Source organism: Ictalurus furcatus, chromosome 5 (genome assembly GCF_023375685.1).
Source record: "Ictalurus furcatus strain D&B chromosome 5, Billie_1.0, whole genome shotgun sequence".
Lineage (NCBI taxonomy): Eukaryota > Metazoa > Chordata > Actinopteri > Siluriformes > Ictaluridae > Ictalurus > Ictalurus furcatus.
The window spans coordinates 29,356,345-29,377,219 of NC_071259.1; the positions used below are offsets into that span (position 1 = coordinate 29,356,345).

The following is a 20,875-nucleotide window of genomic DNA, read 5'->3' on the forward strand; positions in this document are numbered from 1 at the left end:
AACAAAGGCTTAAGTATTTTAGCCAATAGATTTCCAAATTAGCTGCAACTTCTAGAAAGGACGGACCGGTGTGTTTTGGTCCTGCAGATTTCCAGTGACTTCATTTAATGACTTTTTTTTTTTTTAATAGTTTCATCTAGATAGAATTTGGATTTAGCCTTATGAACCAGTGCTGTACATCTAGATCTTAAAAACCTAAACGATCCCCAGTCTGCTGCCAAATCCATTTTGCATGCTTTAGCCCAGGCCAAAGTTTAGTCAATTCATCAAGGATTGTCCTAGCCCTTCACTCTGTAATCTCCAAATGGAGAAAGAGAGGGTAAAGCCTCTGCTAGTGATCTGTAGCAACCAGCAAGAGTCAGGATACAATCTTTTCTATATTCAAGATCAACAGCAGAAAACAAGAAGTGCTTCGCAATAGACACTGGTTTTAATACAGAGACACAATACTGTGTCGTTAGGTCATCCCTTGCTTTTACAATCAAATAACTGGTGGATTTTTCATAATGTAAAGCCACAGGTGTCAAGCGAGACGTCCTAGTGCACAGTCGACGTTCCAATTCATCCCAAAGCTGGTCAATGGGGCCGAAGTCTTGAGATAAAACTAGTCTCTGATAAAACTAGGACATCTGCGTTAGTTGTTTCCAGATTTATTATTTCAGGAAATCTAATTTCACCACCAAATGTCCTATGGACGTTTTAATGTAAGTACGCTTAACCAGCTGGTTAGGAAAAGTCAGCTGGAGTCACCATATTAGGACCAGGGTTTCTTCCAGCCATTTAAAGCAGCAATACTGCTTAAGCATGGATGGGGGAATTTATTATTTATTTTATAGAAACAAAATGGTGAGAATTATGAAAAACCATACATTCCCCTCCGAAAGTATTGGAACAGCAAGGCCAATTCTGTTTGTTTTTTTCCCGCTCTACATTGAAGACATTTGGGTTAGAGTTCAGAAGATGAATGAGACGTTAGTTCAAATTTTCACCTTTCATTTCCTCATATTTACATCTAGGTGTGTTTAAACAACTTAAAACATGGCGACTTTGGTGGCAGACCGCACAATTTGTAGGTGTGCAGTAGTTAAGTAGTTTGCGGTATTGTTTTCCCGTGCAATGTCCACACCGTCCATGCTTTTCAGTTCCAGAAAGCAGAGTATTACAGCATTTCTGCCAGCAGAGGTAATACTGAGAATTGTTTTGCACTGAATAATTCTTAATCAACGAACCAGCGGTCAAATTCAGAGGCACATGACGGGCCGAGCCAGATTCCTCGAGTCCGAAGCCAAAGCAAATATGTTTCAGGGGCCAGCTGTTTAGCAGGCCAAACGAGCACTTAATGTCCGGCAGAGGACAACTGATCGACCGAGGCAAAGTGAAAAAAGTGTCAGTAGAAGAATACACAGAAAGGTTGGCAGATGCACAGGTAAGGGTGCCACACCCCTGAGAGGACGGCGAATCAGATTTTGTTCAACTAGTTAAAATAAAGGTTAAATGCATCCGAATAATAGACCCAAAGCAAAGCCAAACATAGTTGCTAAAACCTAGACAATACAGACATCTTGAAGACTCCCACCATCTTGAAACAACTTGTAACTTGTAATAAATTACAAGGTATTTATTAGTGAGATCACATGGTGCAGTCATCACACAAGTCCCTGTGGACGAGCTGTTACTATAGAAACAGATTATTATAAACCTTTCGGCTATAATTATCGTCAGAGCCGCTGACCTTCTGACCAATCAGAATTGAGAATTAAAGAAGACTGTCGGTTAACAGTAAACAAGGTCATTTAAAAAAAAACAAAAAACATTTTAAACATAATTACAGCCGATGCAAAAAAAAAAAAAAAGGCGTTTACACTGTTTAACAAGATGTAATGAGAGAAATAACAGCAAAGAGGTGAGAACAAACTGCAGGTGCAAACACTGCTCAGAGGTGTGGGCAAATCAGGGCAGAGCTCTGGAAAGAGAACGGGTTGATGATTTTTATTCATTTTTTATTCGGAGAGATAGTAATGCATCAAATCAATTATAATAATATTGGTAATAACCATGTAATTACAATTATATTAATTATAATAACTCAAAAGAATCAGTCTAGGAATGAATTAACAATGGGGTATCGCTAGACTCTGGAGACTCCATCCAAAAAAAAAAAAAAAAATAGATAAACAAAGATCACCTGAGAGAAAACTTATCACCATATCAACAATTACACACATATTTTTAAAATAAAGTTTATGTGGGGCATCTGTATCAATGTATGTGGCAACTGTTACTAAACGATAAGGTACTGGAACAAACGCTTTGACATAAACATGTGATATAAATTACAGCCAAAACTACTTTCAGAGCTGCTGTTATAGAAAATTAATCATCACCTTTTGACCAATCAGAATCGAGCGTTCAACAGCAAAATGCCCTTTAGCCTGTGCCCATGATGTAGATCTTTTAACACTTCAGCAAAGAGCACAAAGCATGCGTGATTTGTTTTTTTATTTTAGAATATTTATGCCGTATGAATCAGAGTTATAGACTGTGACTGTGCATGTTATTAGTCGGAGCTCACGCCTGCATAGATATTACTTTAATATTGCATGTTTAAGTGAAACTATCAAATGAAGTTGAAGAGATGCACGAACGCCAAAGCTGCATTATAACGTTCTGATGGAAAGTGATTCTGTCGAGATTCAGGAGCGTTCTTACTTACCGTGAATCAAAGCGTGCTTTCACTATTGCGTCTCATGTGAATTTCTCTCTCTCTCTCTCTCTCTCTGTCTGTCTGTGTGTGTGTGTGTGTTTGCTGCGCTCCAGCTGAGTGTGAAGGTGGCGCATGTGCCGAACCTCTCAGCAGGTGTGACATGTGTGTTTGAGGACCTGAGCGAGAGCCCTGGAGAGGTGCTGCCTAAAGGACAGATCCTCTGCATGTCCCCGTCACTGCGAGACATCCCGACGCTCACACACGGATACGGTGAGACGCAGACACACCGAGATATCAGACATGCGTCAGCATCGCAGAGGAAACCATACTCTAGGGCTATCAAACCGCCTTTCGATTTTTCAACTGCTCCGAATATTTCATCCTGTAATATCGTGTAGTTTGATTTGGCTTATTTGCCTTCGTTACTAAGGTAACCAGAGATCTGCATTAAAAATAAATAAATAAATAAATAAATAAAATAGCAGCTTGTAAGATACAGGGTTCTTGTGTAGGTTTGGGGAAAGTATTAAATTTCAGAGGATCACATTTGCAAACCTTGACATATTTATAGAAATTTAGAAAACAGTTGGTTTTTTTTTGGAGGGGGGCGGGGGGGTGTAGATATTATGTTCATCTGTTTTTGAATTAATGTAGATTTAATACGCTAAGGTTCTAACTGTTGTTGTTGGACCTTCCCTTATTTTATGCCCTAACACAAAACTCGGTGCACGTCACGGAGGTGCGTCGGCGGTTTAGCTGTACCTTTTGAAAGCCAAGCTTTCCTGCTTTCTTAGATAAAGAAGCAAATAATACTTGCCTGTGAAAAGCCAATTCGTTAAGGGACAATTAAGGGGCGTGAAAGACCAGTTAACCTTTACTTTGCGCTAACTTTGTGGCGACTTTGTCCTTTGACCTGACAGACTTTCACTTTGACTTGTGAGCCAAAAGAAAACAATGTCAGGACAGTGTGGGAGTTTTTTGTTGGGTTTTTTTTTTTTTAAACTGGCAAGCTGGGAATTGTCATGCAGCGGTCACAACACATTTTTGACTCACTGTGCTCTTATTGTCTGAAACACGCTGCTCGGGAATTTGTGGTATTTCCGTGATGCCGGCACGTCTGATAGAACATTCCAGATTTTCCTTTTTACACGATCTAGTTAGTGACCTCTAGAAACTGAGTATAGAAAGGTCTGTGAAGTTCTGAGATAAATATATAAAATAAGTATTGGAAGTCATAAAGGTCTAGATTTTTTTTTTTATTCCAAGTGGAAAGCACAATGGTATAAATCATGAGAACAAAGCAGCAACAACACGGATATATAATCGTAAGTAAAAACATTAAGCACCAAGGTCATTTGGTAAAGACGTATAGGAAACACGTGTTTATTTTAATAGACTGAATGATAAGTTAACAGTAGAACATGACATCTTGACTGTTCGATACAGAAATTATGCATTTATCCAATCAGTCAATCATGTGGCGGAAGCGCAGTGCGCATAAAGTCATGTGGGTACAGCTTAGGTGTTTCACAGATTCAGCATGGGCTCAGTGACTGTTTCATGGTTGCTGGTGCCAGATGGTCTGGGTTGAGTATTTCAGAAATTGCAGATCTCCTGGAATTTTCACGCACAACACTGTCTAGTTCAGTGGTTCTCAAACCTTTTCAGCTTGAGGCCCTCCATGTGTAGCGTGCATCCCTTTATGGCCCTCCAGTGTCATCAAAATTTCGTGTTTTTTTTTTTTTCCCCCACACTTGGCTCTTCTGTATTAACTTTCTCAGCTGAGACACTATGTCCTCTATCTAAAAACGTGTCCATTTTAAACAGTCTTGGGTTTTAACAGCGTGTGGCTAAACAGTAACGGGTAACGTACAGGTGAAATACGGCCCCCGGTTTGAGAAGCGCTGGTCTAGTTTACATAGGATGGTATGGCGAAAAACAAAAAAACATCTAGTGAACGGCATTTCTGCAGGTCAGACGAGAATGGGGAGATTGGATGGAAAATTATTTATCACATTGCCAGACCACAGTAACGCAATGTGGCGGGGGCGTGGTCGAGCGCCGGTTTGTGAATGGAAGGCGGAGTCGGGCGGGTGAGTGCTGAGAATGAGCGTACACCTAGACGAGGTGAGATGATTGACTAACGAGAGCTCTGTGCGTCAGCGAGGGACGCTACAGAAATTCCCTGGTGCTCCGTTTTCTCGCCTGTTGTGTACCTCTCTGCCTGCTCTCTCTCGTGTCCGACTCCGCCCTCTATTCAAAAACCGGCGCTCGACCACGCCCACGCCACACCACTCGAATAACCACTCTTTACAACCGTGCTGAGCAGAAAAGCATCTCTGAACGCTCAACATGCTGAACCTGGAGGCTACAGCAGATAAAGACTACATTGGGTTCCTTTTCTGTCAGCCAAGAACAGGAATCTGAGGCCACACTAGGCACACAATTCTATATATTTATACAATATTTTGACGTAATATTATGTACACAAGATATCATTTTGTGTTTTCTTTTTCCTATACCTCTTTATTATTCTTATTCGAACCGACCGCATGGTTGATGGAGCTAAAGTGAAAGCTAAATCTAAACGACAGTAACCAAACCGAGTCCCTGCAAGCCTCTGACGAAGCTTTAAGACGAACGTACGCCCGATGTTCCTGTCTGATCTCTGATCCGTGTCGGTCACAGTTTACCGCTTAAAACGTGTCCGATCGGATCAGGTGGGAAAATGTCAAATCTGATCTAGTCTTTCAGAGTAATATCCGCCCCGTTCCTGAATAGTCGGGATCGAATCACTGCATTTTTAAATGTCAGAGTTGGTCCGAGTGCCGCATTTTATTTCATGATGACATATTTATATTTATTGGAATAGTTAAAAGTCACATTTTATTTATTACATTTTTTTTTTTGGAAAGGTGCTTTAATAACACACGTGTAACCCTGCGCTAACCTTTCGTAACCTTCTGCTCAAGCCTTTAGCGAATTGTGAACGGAAAAGTAAATTAGGCCCGTGTGCATCATTTCACAACCGGTTGATGTAGTCATTAGTGGAAGCGGAGAAACTAAAAACAAGCCTCAACACACAGACCCAGTTCTCACTGAGACATTCTGTCGTCTTGTGTTCGTTACTGACGCCAGAGTACTAGCGAAGAGGCTAGTTTTATTTAGACGTACAGTAGCAGCGGCAATGAATCACCTTTTTTGGTTTTGCTTTGGGGGATATTTACAGACTGGGCCTCGTTAGCAGTTGTTTTTTTTTGTTTTTTGTTAGACAAACTGGAGAGCAGAGTCACACACAGTGTTAAATGACTCTCACATTTACTGTGTAGTCGCACCACACATCTCCAGCATCTCCAAACACATACAGGTGTTAATTTAAACATTGCTAACTTCATTCTGAAATTTGCTTTTAAGATATAAGTAGTCTTTGGAGGAGGGGGGGATAAAAAAAATTTAAAAAAAGAGAAGCCCGAGAACTCTGTTTGTTTAATTTTATTATTTAATGTTGATGGATGAAATTTCCGTTTTTTTTTTTTTTTTGCTTGCATCTTCATTATAAATGTTTGTCCAAATAGGGTTTTTTTCCCCCCACATCTATTTTAAAGGTACTCTGAGAACCCTAAAAAAAAAAAAGACAAAATGCACTACTACTGCTGACCTTTAGTCATTTACCAAAACCTCATATTTCCATTAAAGACAATCATGACATGTCCAAATGGAAATATTATGCCAATTATGGTGATGCGAAACACACAAGTATAATTGGAAGACCAAAAAATGTAGTCATTAGTGGAAAGCAAAAGGGGGCCACTGTGTTCAGAAATGGAAGTGCATTTCGCTCAGAGAAGGAGGAAGTGGATAAATGCGTCCGCGGTCGAGAGTATTAGAGACGCTGTCGAAACGTGCGAGCGGGTGGGAGGATAATTACGGCGTTCCCGTTGTTTAAAGCCGTAACTGGTCATTTCCTGTACTAATCGATCGCTCTGACCTCTCTGCTTTCTTCTCCGTGCAGGTGATAAACGAGTGGTCCGGCTGTCACTCAAGTCCAAAGAGACCGGGCTGAAATTCATCACGACGGATTTCGTCTTCTATAACTGCAGCGTCCTGCAATCGTGAGTATTCCGGTTGAGTGGATCTTCAACACTTTCTACTGTGTGTAGCTCTGAAAACCGCAGACTCTCGTCAAGGGGCGTGTCACTGTAAAGCAACTCGGGTCAAAGCGTGACATTCGCCGTGCGAGGAAATCGCATCCTGTTTGCGCGACACGGAGCCGCAATTTCAGCTACAACAGTTAGCTATCGACATTTGATTTGTTTATTTATTTATTTTTAAGTTCTCATTTAGCCAAATGAATTACGATGCCGTAAAGCGACAAATCCAAACGACCGGCTCAAATGAGTCCTCGTGATTGTTGTCTAAAGTTCCCCCATTCATCTGCAGTTATGAAAGATGACCTTATAACCATAGTTTCATCGTATCATGTTTATATATATATATATATATATATATATATATATATACCACCTCTCATTAAATGCGCATTATAAAGGAAAATAAAGCTTGGGAGGGAATTGCAGCGATCACTGGTGTCTCCGATGTGCGCATACGTAGCTAGTACTAGCTAGTTAGCTTGTTTTACAAAATCCGCCAAAGAAGACGGCGCAAAGCGTAGCACAAGGAAACACAGTAACAAAATTGATGTGTATAAATTGTATAGTTGACTAGCTTTCCACACCGGGACTTATGCTACATATGCTACTCATGCTAAATATGCTACATACTCCAACAAAAGTGAAGGTCCCTTGCTAGTGTGAATGTTAAGTTACACAATATGATCTTTGCAGGAAGCAAGAATGCTGTTATTCTTAATAATATATATTCTTTCTGGGGTTGATTATCTGAGTTCACTTTCATTCTCAGAACTTTTTGACAGAATAGAAGAACTTCTCAGATTTTGATTGTTTGGACTAATTGCTGTGTACTGAAACGCCACCCTTCGAGTGGGTTTCTTTTCATCTTTATTTTTTTTTAACTCTCAGGAGTTTCTAGAATGCCTAAGGGCCGAGGAAAGACGAGTCAGTGTTCAGTTTAAAAAATATATATGACCACAATTAAAAGAAGTTGCATACTTTTAAAATGTTTGGCTGTGCATAGCCTGGGTGCTTAAGTAGCGGCGAACTTGAACTCCCTGAACTTCCTGCTTAGTTCCAGAGCTGCACGAGTAGGTTTGCTTACTCATTTCGCCGTGGAAAATAAATCCGTGCGTCATTCTGCGTGGAGTCGTATCCTGTACACAGCTTCGTTTTTTTTTTTTTTTTTTTACACGTGTGAAATGAACAACTAATCAGCCAGTTTAACGTTATAATAAGATCTACGCAGGCTATTTATAGGTAGTAGGGTTTTCATTCTTTCTTTATTAATCAAAAATAAATGTAGCATTTTACCATTAATCGGTCCGTCCAGGATTTTGTGAAAATTAAGAGAACGCCGCAGTATTCGGAGGAGCCTGCGACTTTTCAAAATGACCGCGGATTCGGGCCGAGACGCGTCACGTGACGTCATCACGACAAAGCCCTTGCGTCGAACACGAGTACAGCTAAAAGGTCTCGTTTACCAATCGAAAAACCGCGCAGAACAATTCCGTGCGATTGCGATTTCGCCAATTCGAGTCGTGTTTTTTTTTTTTTGTATGGTTCAAATTTTGAAAAAAAAAAACCCCACAACAAAAACCAAGCATTTTTGGTCGCAATTATCACGAAAACAAACCTCAGCCAAATCCTGAAAAAAACGGACTGATTTCGTTTTATTATTCTTTAACACGAGTCGTTCTTTCTTGGTTTAGTTTCTAGAAATCGTTGAGATATCTTCTTCACTTGAGCGGTGTCTCTCTTAAAATCTCCTTTATTTTACACGCCATTCAGAATCACGTTATTTCTACGTCACGTAAGAGCTACATGCATTTAAAGTCTGTAGTCTTTGTCTGTTTAGCCCGTTGGGTGTGACATAGCTCTTATAATGCTTTGATTAGTCATTACGTAAAAACAGCTTGGGAGTGGAGTCGGACTTTTGGTCTGGTCCGTTGACAACCGTGCGCTGTTTGCTTTTTTACTCGCGTGTCATTCAGATGTAAATCCGGAGATCTGTGCAGAGGCCTCAATCTCATGCACTCGTTTTGGGGAGGATATCAAGCGCCACTTAACTGGCAAATTACACCCTGCTAGTGCTCTCATCCCCTGCTCAAGAAATCCAGCCCCGCCACTGACACTGCGGATAAGGTCCTGCCTCGCTGCAGACTGTCATCAAATGAGAGTAATTGGCTCAGAGGTGTGAGTGGAGACTGGTTAAATTGGAGTGCGCTCCAGTCTCACGCTGCTAGGCCTAATATCCGCGCCCGGCCCGGGCAGGTTGGCGTGAAATAGAAGCCGGGATTGGCTTGCGAAGAAGAGACAGCCCGAGGTGTAGTATCCACACACACTCCTGTATGAATGGGAAGGGTCAGCCTTGATCCACACACACACAAACACACACACATACAGACTCTGGAACCACAATGATATTTTTGGGGAACGTTGGACAGGATGGAAAATGGAAATGCCAAAATTTCAAGAAAATGTTTTACCTGCTTGGATGGAAAGTGGAAAAATTTGCATAATAATAAAGTGTTGAAGTGGGATTCAGAAATTTGTCTTTTAATTAAGCGTGATGTCTTGTGTTTGGTCCAGCTTCTCCAGGACTATGAATATTTTGGCTTGCCTTCTTTTGAGATGCTGTGTGTGTGTGTGTGTGTGTGTTAGGCCCCTTCCACCAACAGCTGCCTAATCAGGACCTGTCCCACGCGTTTTTGCCTCGGCGAACGTACGACGCGTTTAATAAATAATTAAAACAAACGATCTCGGCTGGATGATTGTGATCGATAACTGTGTTTTCAATATAATATTATGTAAAAGTGGTTATCCTTTTCGCTGATATCATGCAGACCTAGCTTTGCGTAAATAAGAACGTTCTTCATTTGTTTGTTTACTTATTTATTTGTTCACATTTTGGAAAGATAAGCTCCGAATACACCACAACACTGACCAGGATAAATTGATTCACGTCTGCCAGTGAAATGCTGCTGGTCTGGAATCGAGAATAAGTGACTTCAGTAGGTTTTGGTGGGGCGTGGGGAGTGGGGGTGGGGGGGAGGGTGGAGAAGGGAGAGGGAGGGTGGTGGTGGAATCATTTCATCACTATGGCAACAAGTCAAGTTATTTAAATGATTGTCATGAAAAGGAAGCATGTGGGGGTTGATGAGCGTAATTTATTCAAATTAACCGAAGATATATCAAAGAACAATTTTATTGCCAAGTTACAACAAACTGAATGGAAGCTGTGTACCATTATGCGCATAATCGTCATCTGTGACAATGTGGAGTTATTGCGAGTTGCCATGGATTGAAGAATGTGTGTGTGTGTGCACGCGTGTGTGTGTATGTATGTATGTATGTATGTGTATGTGTATGTATATATATATATATATATATATATATATATATAAAATATATAGATAGATAGATATATAGATAGATAGATAGATAATGTATTGAACGAGCATTTGTTATTTCCACACATTGTTTAATCTGTCATTTCTTTAGCATCCCTCTATACACTTCCCTGCATTAGTTGTTGCCATAGAAACTTTTTTTTTTACAACTAGCACATTGATATAAAGCTGTGATTTGAATTACGGCGGGAACTACTGTCAGAGCTGCTTTTATAGGAAATGAATCAACGCCTTCTGAGCAATCCAGATCAAGAAGTCGATTGCACTGTGGTAAAATTAAGTGTAATATACTTCAGTTATTTTGGTCCTGTTACATTTTACAGAGGCATCATTTTTAAGAAGCACCCAATTACGCATTGGTTTGGCTCTGAAATACGTGAAATGTGAGCCAGATCTTAAAAAGTTTTTATTTTTTCACTGCTTCCCTGAAACAACACTTACACCGTGTTAGTGGAAAAGAGGAATTGGAGGTTTTTTTTAAGATTTGGACAGGAGCTTGTGTTTGATCTGTGTGTGTGTGTGTGTGTGTGTGTGTGTGTGTGTGTGTGAGAGAGTTTGGACAGGACATTGTACGGGATGCACTGTGATTCAGTGCAGTGGGTGGAAAAGCATCTGCTAATCCCCGAGGCCAGAACCTCCCGATCATTTCAGTCTTCTATCGGCGTGCTGTTCTGGCATCGAGCAGAGCCGAATACATCACTTAACACAGCGAGCAAGCACAATCGCACATTGTGAGCGGAGCTTTTGTTTTTTTTTTTTTTCTTTCCCGCAACCTATTTAAAGTGCTCCGTTTGTGATTAGCATCAGGACGGCGGGGAGATGTGAATTCGCTTCTGAAAAGAGCGAGGAGAAGAAAGACGAGTGAAAAAATTCTGAAGGCTGTCACATGATTAAAAAAAAAACAAAAAAAACAATCTGCTCCTGGCTAAACGTATGCAGGTTGTATTTTAGAGTATGAAATTGCATCGTGTTCTGACACACACACACACACACACGTGCATGCAGGTGTGCACGATAATCAATTCTTTGCCTTGTGTCTACGAGTGTAAGTGTGTGAGGAAGCCCTACTGATGATACATGCACGCACGCAGACCCGACTGCTCCACACATTCATGTTACACACACAGTCACGCAGCAATCAATTTTCCCGTCCGCGTGTGTGGAATCGGGCTCACGTGGATCTGACGAGCTGGGCTCGCCTGTTGCCATGGTAACGCAGCTCCAGAGCGGAGCAAGGCCCTTCTACCTTTTTTTTTTTGCCAGCGCTGATCCTGTGCCAGATTTCCTCCTCTCACAAAAGTCCTGTGGGAGCGGTTAAACACCGGCCTCCATCTTTATTTCCCACAATCCTTCACCCGCTAGCATCCCCCCTCCTCCCCCAGGGCTGTACTGACCACCTGAGAACAGAAAAGTGGGATGTGCTTGGGTTTGGAAAAGTTGGGCGCTTGATTGATGGATGCTATTCTTCTGCAAAAGCATCCTTTGAAGCATTTCCACGCGGAAGCTATAGTGCGCTTAAGGAGAGCAGTGTTACGAAATCTCTTATGTAAACCTTTGGGGGGGGGGAAAAGGAAATTTTTTTTTTTTTTCCCCTCTTTCATCCTCCCAAGCATCTGTTTGTGAGGATTGCTTCTCAGTTTTTGGCTCACAGCGTGCATTCATTAACCAGCACGTACTTCGGGACATCAGCGCTCAACCTAGATTTGGAAGTGACTGTGGAAACACGGGAGGCCACATTATTGTAGTTGCAGTTAGTCCTTATTGAGATTTCTCTACAAGCTTAGGGATATTATTATGTAAAAGCAGAAGGTGAAGATTTATTAGCCTCAACATTGAATCGATACAAAAGGATTTATCAGTCTGATACAATTAAAAAAAAAAATACTTATACACTGTTAGAAATTCATGCATCTCTGTGCCTCTCAGTCTCAATGAAGGTGACACACACTATATGGCCAATAGTATGTCGACATCGCATCTATATTACATTGCAGCATTTGGAAGAAGCCCTTCTCCAGAGCGACTTACAATTATCTCATTTGGTTAGGGTTAAGGGCTTTGCTTAAGGGCCTAACAGTGGCAGCTTGTCAGCGCTGGGATTTGAACTCACGACCTTCCGATCAAAAGTCCAACGTCTTAACCGTTGAGGTACCACTTCTCTATATGCCGGCCTTCCTCAGACTGTTGCCACAAAGTTGGAAGTACACAACTGTATAGAATTATAGAACGTCTTCTTATTATATAGCATTACAATATCCCCTCACTGGAACCAAGAGGCTCAAAACATTCAAGCATGACGATGGACCCGTGCCCAAAGCGAGATCCGAAAAGACAGGGTTTGCCAAGGTTGGTGTGTTGGTGAGCTCATGTGGCCTATAGAGAGCCCTGATCTCAACCCCTATTAACACCACCGGGATGAATCAGAGCTCTGGTCGTGCCGCAGGCCTTCTCGCCCGACATTGTCGGTCAATCTCACTAAGGCTCTTGTGGCTGAATGAACACAAATTCCCACAGCCACGCTACAAACTCTAATGGAAAAGCCTTCCCAGATAAGTGGAGGTTATTAGAACAGCAAAGGGGGACTAAATCTGGGATGGAATGTCCCAGATGTTCAACAAGCACATGTGATCGGTGTGATTGGTCAGGTGTCCACATACTTTTGGCAATATCGTGTATCAATATTAGTGAAGGAGGCATGGCTTCTGTGCCTGTCAGGTTCATTGATTGAGGTGTGGCCTCTGGGAGAGTCAATCCAAGTGAAGACTTGGATTGACTAGGAGATGTGGTCCAGATCTCTACTTGTCATAGCTAGTGAAGAAGGCACTATATAGGTTCAGTTTCTGCATTTCATATCTTGATAAATAACTGTGCTTGGCTTAGGGCAAAGTTGACATTAGATCATAACACTGTGTCAGATCACATTAGCTGATCCAACACTCTGACACTCAGTGATTGAGATTGAGGCATTGAGACATCTGGGAACATAAGCAGCGCTGTTTTCTTTCATGCTCAAGGTCACAACTATACACTCACGTCAACCCACACACCCACCGTTACACAATTAGCTAGTTGTCCCAACACTGGCTTTTCAAAACTGTGCGGTTTTCCAAGAGCGTGTGTCAGTCAGTACGTTTACATGGACAACAATAATCCAATATTAACCTGATTAAGACGATACTCTGATTAAGAAACTATCATGTAAACAGCACTTTTTTATTAATTTAATCCGATTAAAGTCATACTCGAAGTAAACACGAATCGAATTAAGACGTGTGGAGTATTCCTGTTTTAGTCGCATTATCGGCGTGCGTTACAGACATGTAAACACCTTAATCACACTATTAACGTCGTGTGAGAGTTTTCACCGCATTTTGCGACAGGACACGATCACACACGGCAGCGCTCAACCGTTTCACGGCAAACAAGAGAGCACGGCTGCGTCCCAAACCGCGTACTTACCTGCTATATAGTAGGTGAAATACACGTATATAGTAGGAGAAATACATGCATATCGGCTATTATATAGACGGTAAGTACGCGGTTTGGGAAGCAGCCCACGGCTTCAAGCAGTCGTCTATTTGAACGTACAGCACGACTAATAATTAACTGCACTTGAAGCTTTCGTAAAATTAAAAATAAAAACACCCAAAACTGTATACGGTCCCATAACGAAGATGAACTGTATGTCGACACGTGAAATTCTGGAGGGACGTCGGACGGCGTGGCGCGGTGACGTAATGACGTGTGCCGTTAATCCATCTATGTTCTATAACACGTAAAACCTGAACATGAAAGGAGTATTCTAAAAGCAACTCATGTAAACACCTTAATCACAATATTGTCTTATTCAGAATAAGATCAATAGTTAGATTACTGCTGTCCATGTAAACGTAGTCACTGTTTGCCCACACTCGCTTCTTGCCTTTCCTCTGCCTAAATAAAGGCAGAGTGAATTGATACGGGTTTATAACCCTGACACAGCATCTTTCATCCAGGCCCGGCATATCCGAGCAGTCTTTACTGCGCACACAGACTGCGGCTCTACTCCTTTCCTCGTTTAAAAAAAAATGCGACTCCTGAATCCCGAGTATAATGTGACCCTCGGCAGCACATTCATTTCGAAAAGTGAGGACGGCGCCGGCGTCCAGATACGGGCTCTGCAACATTAGCTCGGCCTGTCATAATCCAGGCATTATTTCGCGCCTGAGCAATCCTTCTGCCAGAGATATTGTGTTTGCCACCCATCATTGTGGGGGTAGAGTAATACTCTGTAATTCTGTAAAGAGCACAAGGCAGGCTCACTCTCACTGCAACCGTCTCAAACATCTCAGAGCGCAATGGAGGCGTTTTTTTAGACTAGCAGAGTGCTATTAGGAACGAGAGAGAAAAAGCATGAGAGGAAGAGATATATTATTCTGAGCAGTGCAGCTCTGGGGTGTAATGTGCTCAGACTGCTGAGAGCCAACTGAGGGGGATTTTTGAAGCACATCCCTGGTGGGAAAGATATGATTAGTATGGGACTAAGTGTACACTCCCCATACGAGCGCCAAGTGCATACTCCCAGTGCTTCCTCCCATTACAGAGTCCGAGTGCCATCTCCACACACCTTCACCAAAAGTTTTGTCCCTATATCGTCTCCAAGTGCATTCAACTGCTCCATCCCTATACAGACCAAGTATGTGTTCCCAAAGGCTTACTCCTTACTCATTTTCCATGCGCTTAGTTCTTGTACAGTCTCCAAGTCCATTCTTTTCATGCACTCACCAGCTCTATGCTTATAAAAAAAAAAGGTACCTCAAAGGTTCTTAGGATAAGTAAGGGTTTATTGCTTCCTAAAGGAGTCCTTCTTGCAACCCTCTCTGGAAATCCTTTATTGTAGGGTCATACATGGAATCTCTAAGACTTACCCCGGGGGGGCAAAACTTCCTCCTAAGTTTTCATAAAATTCAATGAAAAAGATATTTTGACACAAAAGGATGTCTTTTGAGCAAGAAAGACGCAGTGGTTTGAGTCAGTAACATGTGGTATACCATCCATCCATCCTTCTATACCGCTTATCCTTCTCAGGGTCACGGGAAACCTGGAGCCTGTCCCAGGGAGCATCGGGCATAATGCGGGGTACACCCTGGACAGGTATGTGGTATACCCGGGTTCTGAAACACCAGGTCGCTGTGATTCATCCAAGTGTTACCTGTTGCTTGCATCCCTGCACAGAGGGCTAGTTGTTTGCTCATAGTTGCGGAAATATCAGGCATGGTACAAGTATCAGGAGATCAGCTAGGCTAGGCAGAACTCGATGAGCAAAGTAGACCGGGTCAGTACCGGTAAAGTGCTAAATGAACAATTTGAAAGTAACAGATGCTTATGGGGATGTGTCGTGATTTTTGAAGTTTGGGAAATAGAACATCATTGTGTGACGGGTCACGTGACTGGGTTTGTATTCCTCTGTTTGTCAGAGGAACTATGGAAATGGAAGTCATCAGAATTTACGTTGGATTTTGGAGCAGACATGACAGTAAGCAGCAGCTTGATTGCATTTGAACAACCGTTGTTTAAAATGTTAAGTGAATATCCACTTCTGTATGACAGTCCCTGAAGAGATTTTCAAGATGTTCAAATGTGTGTGTAAAATTGTGGGGGTGGGGGGGGGGGGCACTTGGAGATCAGCTTGTTCTGTGTAAGAGTTCATGATGTAGAGTAGAGTAGAGTAAAGTAGTGCAAAGTCTTTAAAATATATATATATATATATATACACACACACACACTTAGGAGTGCATGTTTGCTAGTGATTCTTTTGTTGTTTGGAAGATACAGGAATGTTTACTCTTGGAAATCTTAAGAAGTGGTGGTTAGGGCGTTCTGATACTGATTAGAAGGTTGCGAATTCAAATCCCAGCCCACCACGCTGCCACTGTTGGGTCCTTGAGCAAGACCCCTTAATCTATAAACTACTCAATTGTATCCTGACTCAGTTGTACGTCAGCCAAATGAGCAACTATACATAAAACCTCACAGGGTATTCTCATCCAAACGTCACCAATCTTAACAACCTATACAGTCTCCAAGTGCATTTACTAGCGTACTATTCCCTGTTCAGTTTGCAAGTGCATTTCATCACCTATTCACCTACATCCTACACCTTCACCAAGTGCTTAGCGCCTAAACAGTTTCCACCTCCGTTCTCCCTTCATGTGTTCTCCAAGTGTTTAAGACCTTTGGAGATTCTCAAGTGCATGCTCCACATGTTTAGTCTCTAAACAGACTCCAAGTGCATTCTCCAAGATGCTTAGTCTCTATACAGTCTCCAAGTGCATTCTCTTCACACGTTCACCAAGTGTTGAGTCCCTTTAGAGATCTCAAGGGCTTGCTCTCAGTGTTTACTTCATGTACAGAGTCCAAGTGCATTCTCCTCGTACAATTGGCAAGTGTTTAGTCCCTGTTCACACTCCTCCAAGAGTCTGCTCAAGGCTCACACTCGCACTTGTATGCCAAGAATACTTTTCTTTTATCTCCAAGTGCATGTTCCTACTATCTGAAAATGCAGTGTGACCTTGGAAATACATAGCCAGTGGGTTTTTTTTTTTTTTAAACAATTCTACTATCCTAAACACCCACAGACACTCTCCTGATTTCCTGGCAGTGTGGAAGCTAGGTGTGCTGCTGGTCACGATGCTCTAAATTACATGCAAAGTCAAATTGGCTTATTCGTGCCACTGTTAAATAGTTAGGAGGTCAGCTCGTAACCATCGGGGGTTCAGCGTCCCTGACGGCGTAATCGTGCATGTCGGAGTGAAAGTGGAGGCTTCGTGACATATGGCGCGGTCAGATTTCCGTTGCAGCGTCTTTCCTACGCCACTTCCTCCCGAGCTAATGCGTGACCTGGGGGCACACTCAAGATGTTAACATGGTGCAAGCACGTGGTGAGCACAATGGTAACATTGAATATCTGTGTGCTAGGTTCCTGCGGGAGCTTCTTTAAACTCGCCTGTGAGGTTCAGCTGTGTTGTTCAAGACACTGCCTGTACTTCCTCTCTCACGCACACTTGCAGCTTCATGGTGTTTTATGGTCTTTAATGTGTCTCAGTTCTGATCTGCAACGTGTCCCACCCCCCACCCCGCCTTCGTCTCCCGCTTTAGTCCAGTGAGCACAAATACAGACGATAACATAAATGGAAGACGATCAGTATTTTCATTTGATCGACTCTTAACCCTATCGTGCGCTTTCTTCTTCTGCAGGTGTTCCTCGTGTGTCAGCAGCCCTTTTCCCTGCAACTGGTGTAAATATCGGCACATCTGCACCAACAACGTGGCCGAGTGCTCCTTCCAGGAGGGCCGAGTCAGCAGTGTCGAGGTAAGAGACCGCAAGCTCTGAATCAGTCTAAAGTTATTCACTCTGACCATGTTGACCACAGTGAGGCTCGACTCCGTGATTCACTCCTGCTCAAGTGACTCACTAGCAACTTCTGTTTCACACGCGGAACTGAGGAAGTCTCAATATGTTTTGAGTAACCTCTAAGCACTACAAGATGATTCGTCTCGTTCCAGTACAGAAACCATTTGCAGTAACTGCCAACGACTTGAAAGATAACAAAAACACATCTGCGACCATAATCTTGGACAAATTGTGTACTATAGCTGTCAAATTCCTAAAGACGACATTGCGATTTCGTTTACGCATATTATTAAGTATCTGAAAGCACCACGTATAAACAGACGGATGGTTTTATACTTGCACTGGCTGAAAAACTTTGGCGGTAGTGCATAACAACTTAGTTACAGCTTTACCTCTAACTGTTCCAATCAGCGGAGACTCCTAAGTTGGGGCAGTGGTGGCTTGGTGGTTAAGGCTCTGGGTTACCGATTGGAAGGGCAGGGGTTTAAGCCGCAGCACCGCCAGGCTCTGGGTTACTGATCGGGGGTTCGGGCCCCAGCGCTGCCAAGCTGCCACTGTTGGGCCCTTGAGCAAGGCCCTGAACCCTCTCTGCTCCAGGGGCGCTGTATCATGACTGACCCTGCGCTCCGACCCCAACTTCCTAACATGCTGTGGTATGTGAAGAAAAGAGTTTCCCTGTGCTGTAATGTATACGTGATCAATAAAGACTCATTATCCTTAAGTCCAAAAATCATATGGTTTTGTGGAAAGTGATCAGCACCTTCTGACCAATCAGAGTCGTGATTTCAACAACGCTTTGGTGTTTGAATTGGACAAAATCATCATACGGTGTAAGTTGCTCCCTTCTCAAGCGGTGAAGTTTTGTTTTCTCATTACCGATAGCTACATTTTGAATATCTCGCATATGTAAACGTCCACCATCTTTAACTGCTCTTTATCCAAACATAATTTGAAGACAACTCTTCATAGTTGCATTCTAATTAGACATGTGTTCAGATAGCCCGGTAGAATTGGATAACTAAACGCTCTTTCTTGCTTGCTGCAGTCTGTAGTGATTGATTTCGATCATTTTATGGTATGGAATGCTGAGCGATAGAGTATAAGATCCAGCTCTTTGCACCACGGCGATTTGTTCAGCCTGCACTCGATGTGAAGGGGAGCAGTGTTCATGTGGAGAGGGTGTGAATGTTACACATCCTCTTTATGTGTGAGACTGGAAGTGGAACAACAGCCCTGTGTCTTGGCGTCTCTGTCCACTTTAACACCCCAAAGCCTCTCGAGCTTGACCTTTGAACCTACTGTAGAGCTAGTATCTCACACACTGCGCTCTGACTGAGTGCGTGTCTGTGTATGTGCCTGATTGTGGCTTAGTTCATACAGTCACTTCTTTCATTGCGAAGACGCACATTGTGTGTCGGGGTTGTAGAGTGGAACGTTTCAAGCTTGCTTTTTGATTTTAATCTCATTTCACCCAAATACGAGCGTGAAATAAACATAAATCTGCAAATCGCTTATTCAGGATTAAAGTATGGTATTGTGTAAGTGACATTTAACGAACACGCGCTGGAATTCGGATTTTTTTGTGTTGGCCAACTTCATGGAGTTGGAAAACTTTTGTGATGCAAGCAGGCTTTTAATGAAATGTCACACGGTTTATTTCCATAAACCAACTTTTACTATATTAACTCACTACCATCACTTTTATCGTACTAGCTAACTGAGGTTACTTAACTACAAGTTGATGTTTCAGTTAATGTTAGCTAATTTAGCTTTTTTAAGCTAGCTAAATAACTAAGCTCAGTTCAGTAGTTGTCGAAACACATCGAAAGGATATGTTTAACGTGTTAACTAATGTTACTACCTATTAACTTTCCTTGTTCACCTTTTTATTCCTTACTAGGTTTTTATTTATTTATTAATTTATTTATTTTTGCCCTAGAGTGGTCCAAGCAGATTATTTTTGAATAAATGAATGCATTGAAATATGCAGGTAAAGTACCCACTGTATCTATCTAACTCTACAAGTATTGGCACCCTATCTATCTATCCAAGTCTAGAAGTGTTGGTTATCTATCTAATCAGTTCTACAAATATTGACACCCTATCTATCTATCCATCTGTTCAACTCTACAAGTACTGATACCCTATATGTCTACCCAACTCTAGAAGAATTGGCACCCTAGGTATCTGTCTAACTCTACAATATTGGCACCCTATCTATCCAATCAACTCTTCAAGTATTGGCACTGTATCTATCTATCTGTCTATCTAATCAACTCTACAAGTATTGGCACCCTATCTATCTATCCAAGTCTTGAAGTATTGGCTATCTATCTATCTATCGAGCTATCTAATCAGTTCTATAAGTATCGACTATCTACCTATCTATCTATCTATGTATTCATCTCTACAAGTACTGGCACCCTATATAGCTACCCAATTCTGGAAGAATTGGCACCCTATCTATCTATCCAGTCAACTCTGCAAGTATTGGCACTCTATCTATCTATCTGTCTAAGCAACTCTACAAGTATTGGCACTCTATCTATCCAATCAGCTCTACAAATATTGGCACTCTATCTATCTATCTATCTATCTATCTATCTATCTATCTATCTATTCATCTCTACAAGTACTGGCACCCTATATAGCTACCCACTCTGGAAGTATTGGCACCCTATCTATCTATCCAATCAGCTCTACAAATATTGGCTATCTATCTATCTATCTATCTAATCAACTCCACACGTTTTGGCACCCAGTCTGTCTGTCTATCCAATTAACTCTACAAATATTGGCACCCAATCTATCTGTCTCTTTCTTTCTTAAAACTGCACACTACCTTCAGATTTCAAGCGGATTAATAATTTAAGATTATCAAGATTATTCAATTTTGTCAAGCCGACATCAAACTTTGTCAAGAGCTTTACCTGTCTAGTTTTTAATAAATGAATACATTTAAATAGAAATGTATATTTTCTTACCAATATATTTAATCTGGTTTTTGATCTATGGCACTTTTGACAAAAATAACTTATTCATTCGTTCCTGTTGCATGTTGCCTCAGTCTTTATATTTTTATTGCCCAATCCGGCAAAAAAAAGTGCATGGAAATATACTGTTTTAAAAATGAAATGTAATTAATGTATTAAATTCTGATATTAATGAAGTTGGTTGCAACTTTAATCTGCGATTCTTCTTCTTCTCCTTCTTCATCTTCTTCTTCTCCTTCTTC

The 20,875-nt window shown here is 41.7% G+C and overlaps 1 protein-coding gene across 1 annotated transcript in view; it reads left to right on the plus strand.

Moving 5' to 3' along the window:
• The window catches only part of plxna3 (plexin A3), a 193,602-nt gene that overhangs the window by 102,063 nt on the left and 70,664 nt on the right, over positions 1–20,875 (plus strand). Inside the window, exons 7-9 of the mRNA XM_053625650.1 lie at positions 2,818–2,974; positions 6,717–6,816; positions 17,484–17,598. Of these exons, the coding sequence (XP_053481625.1) occupies positions 2,818–2,974; positions 6,717–6,816; positions 17,484–17,598 (372 nt within the window). The remainder of the gene's footprint in view (positions 1–2,817; positions 2,975–6,716; positions 6,817–17,483; positions 17,599–20,875) is intronic.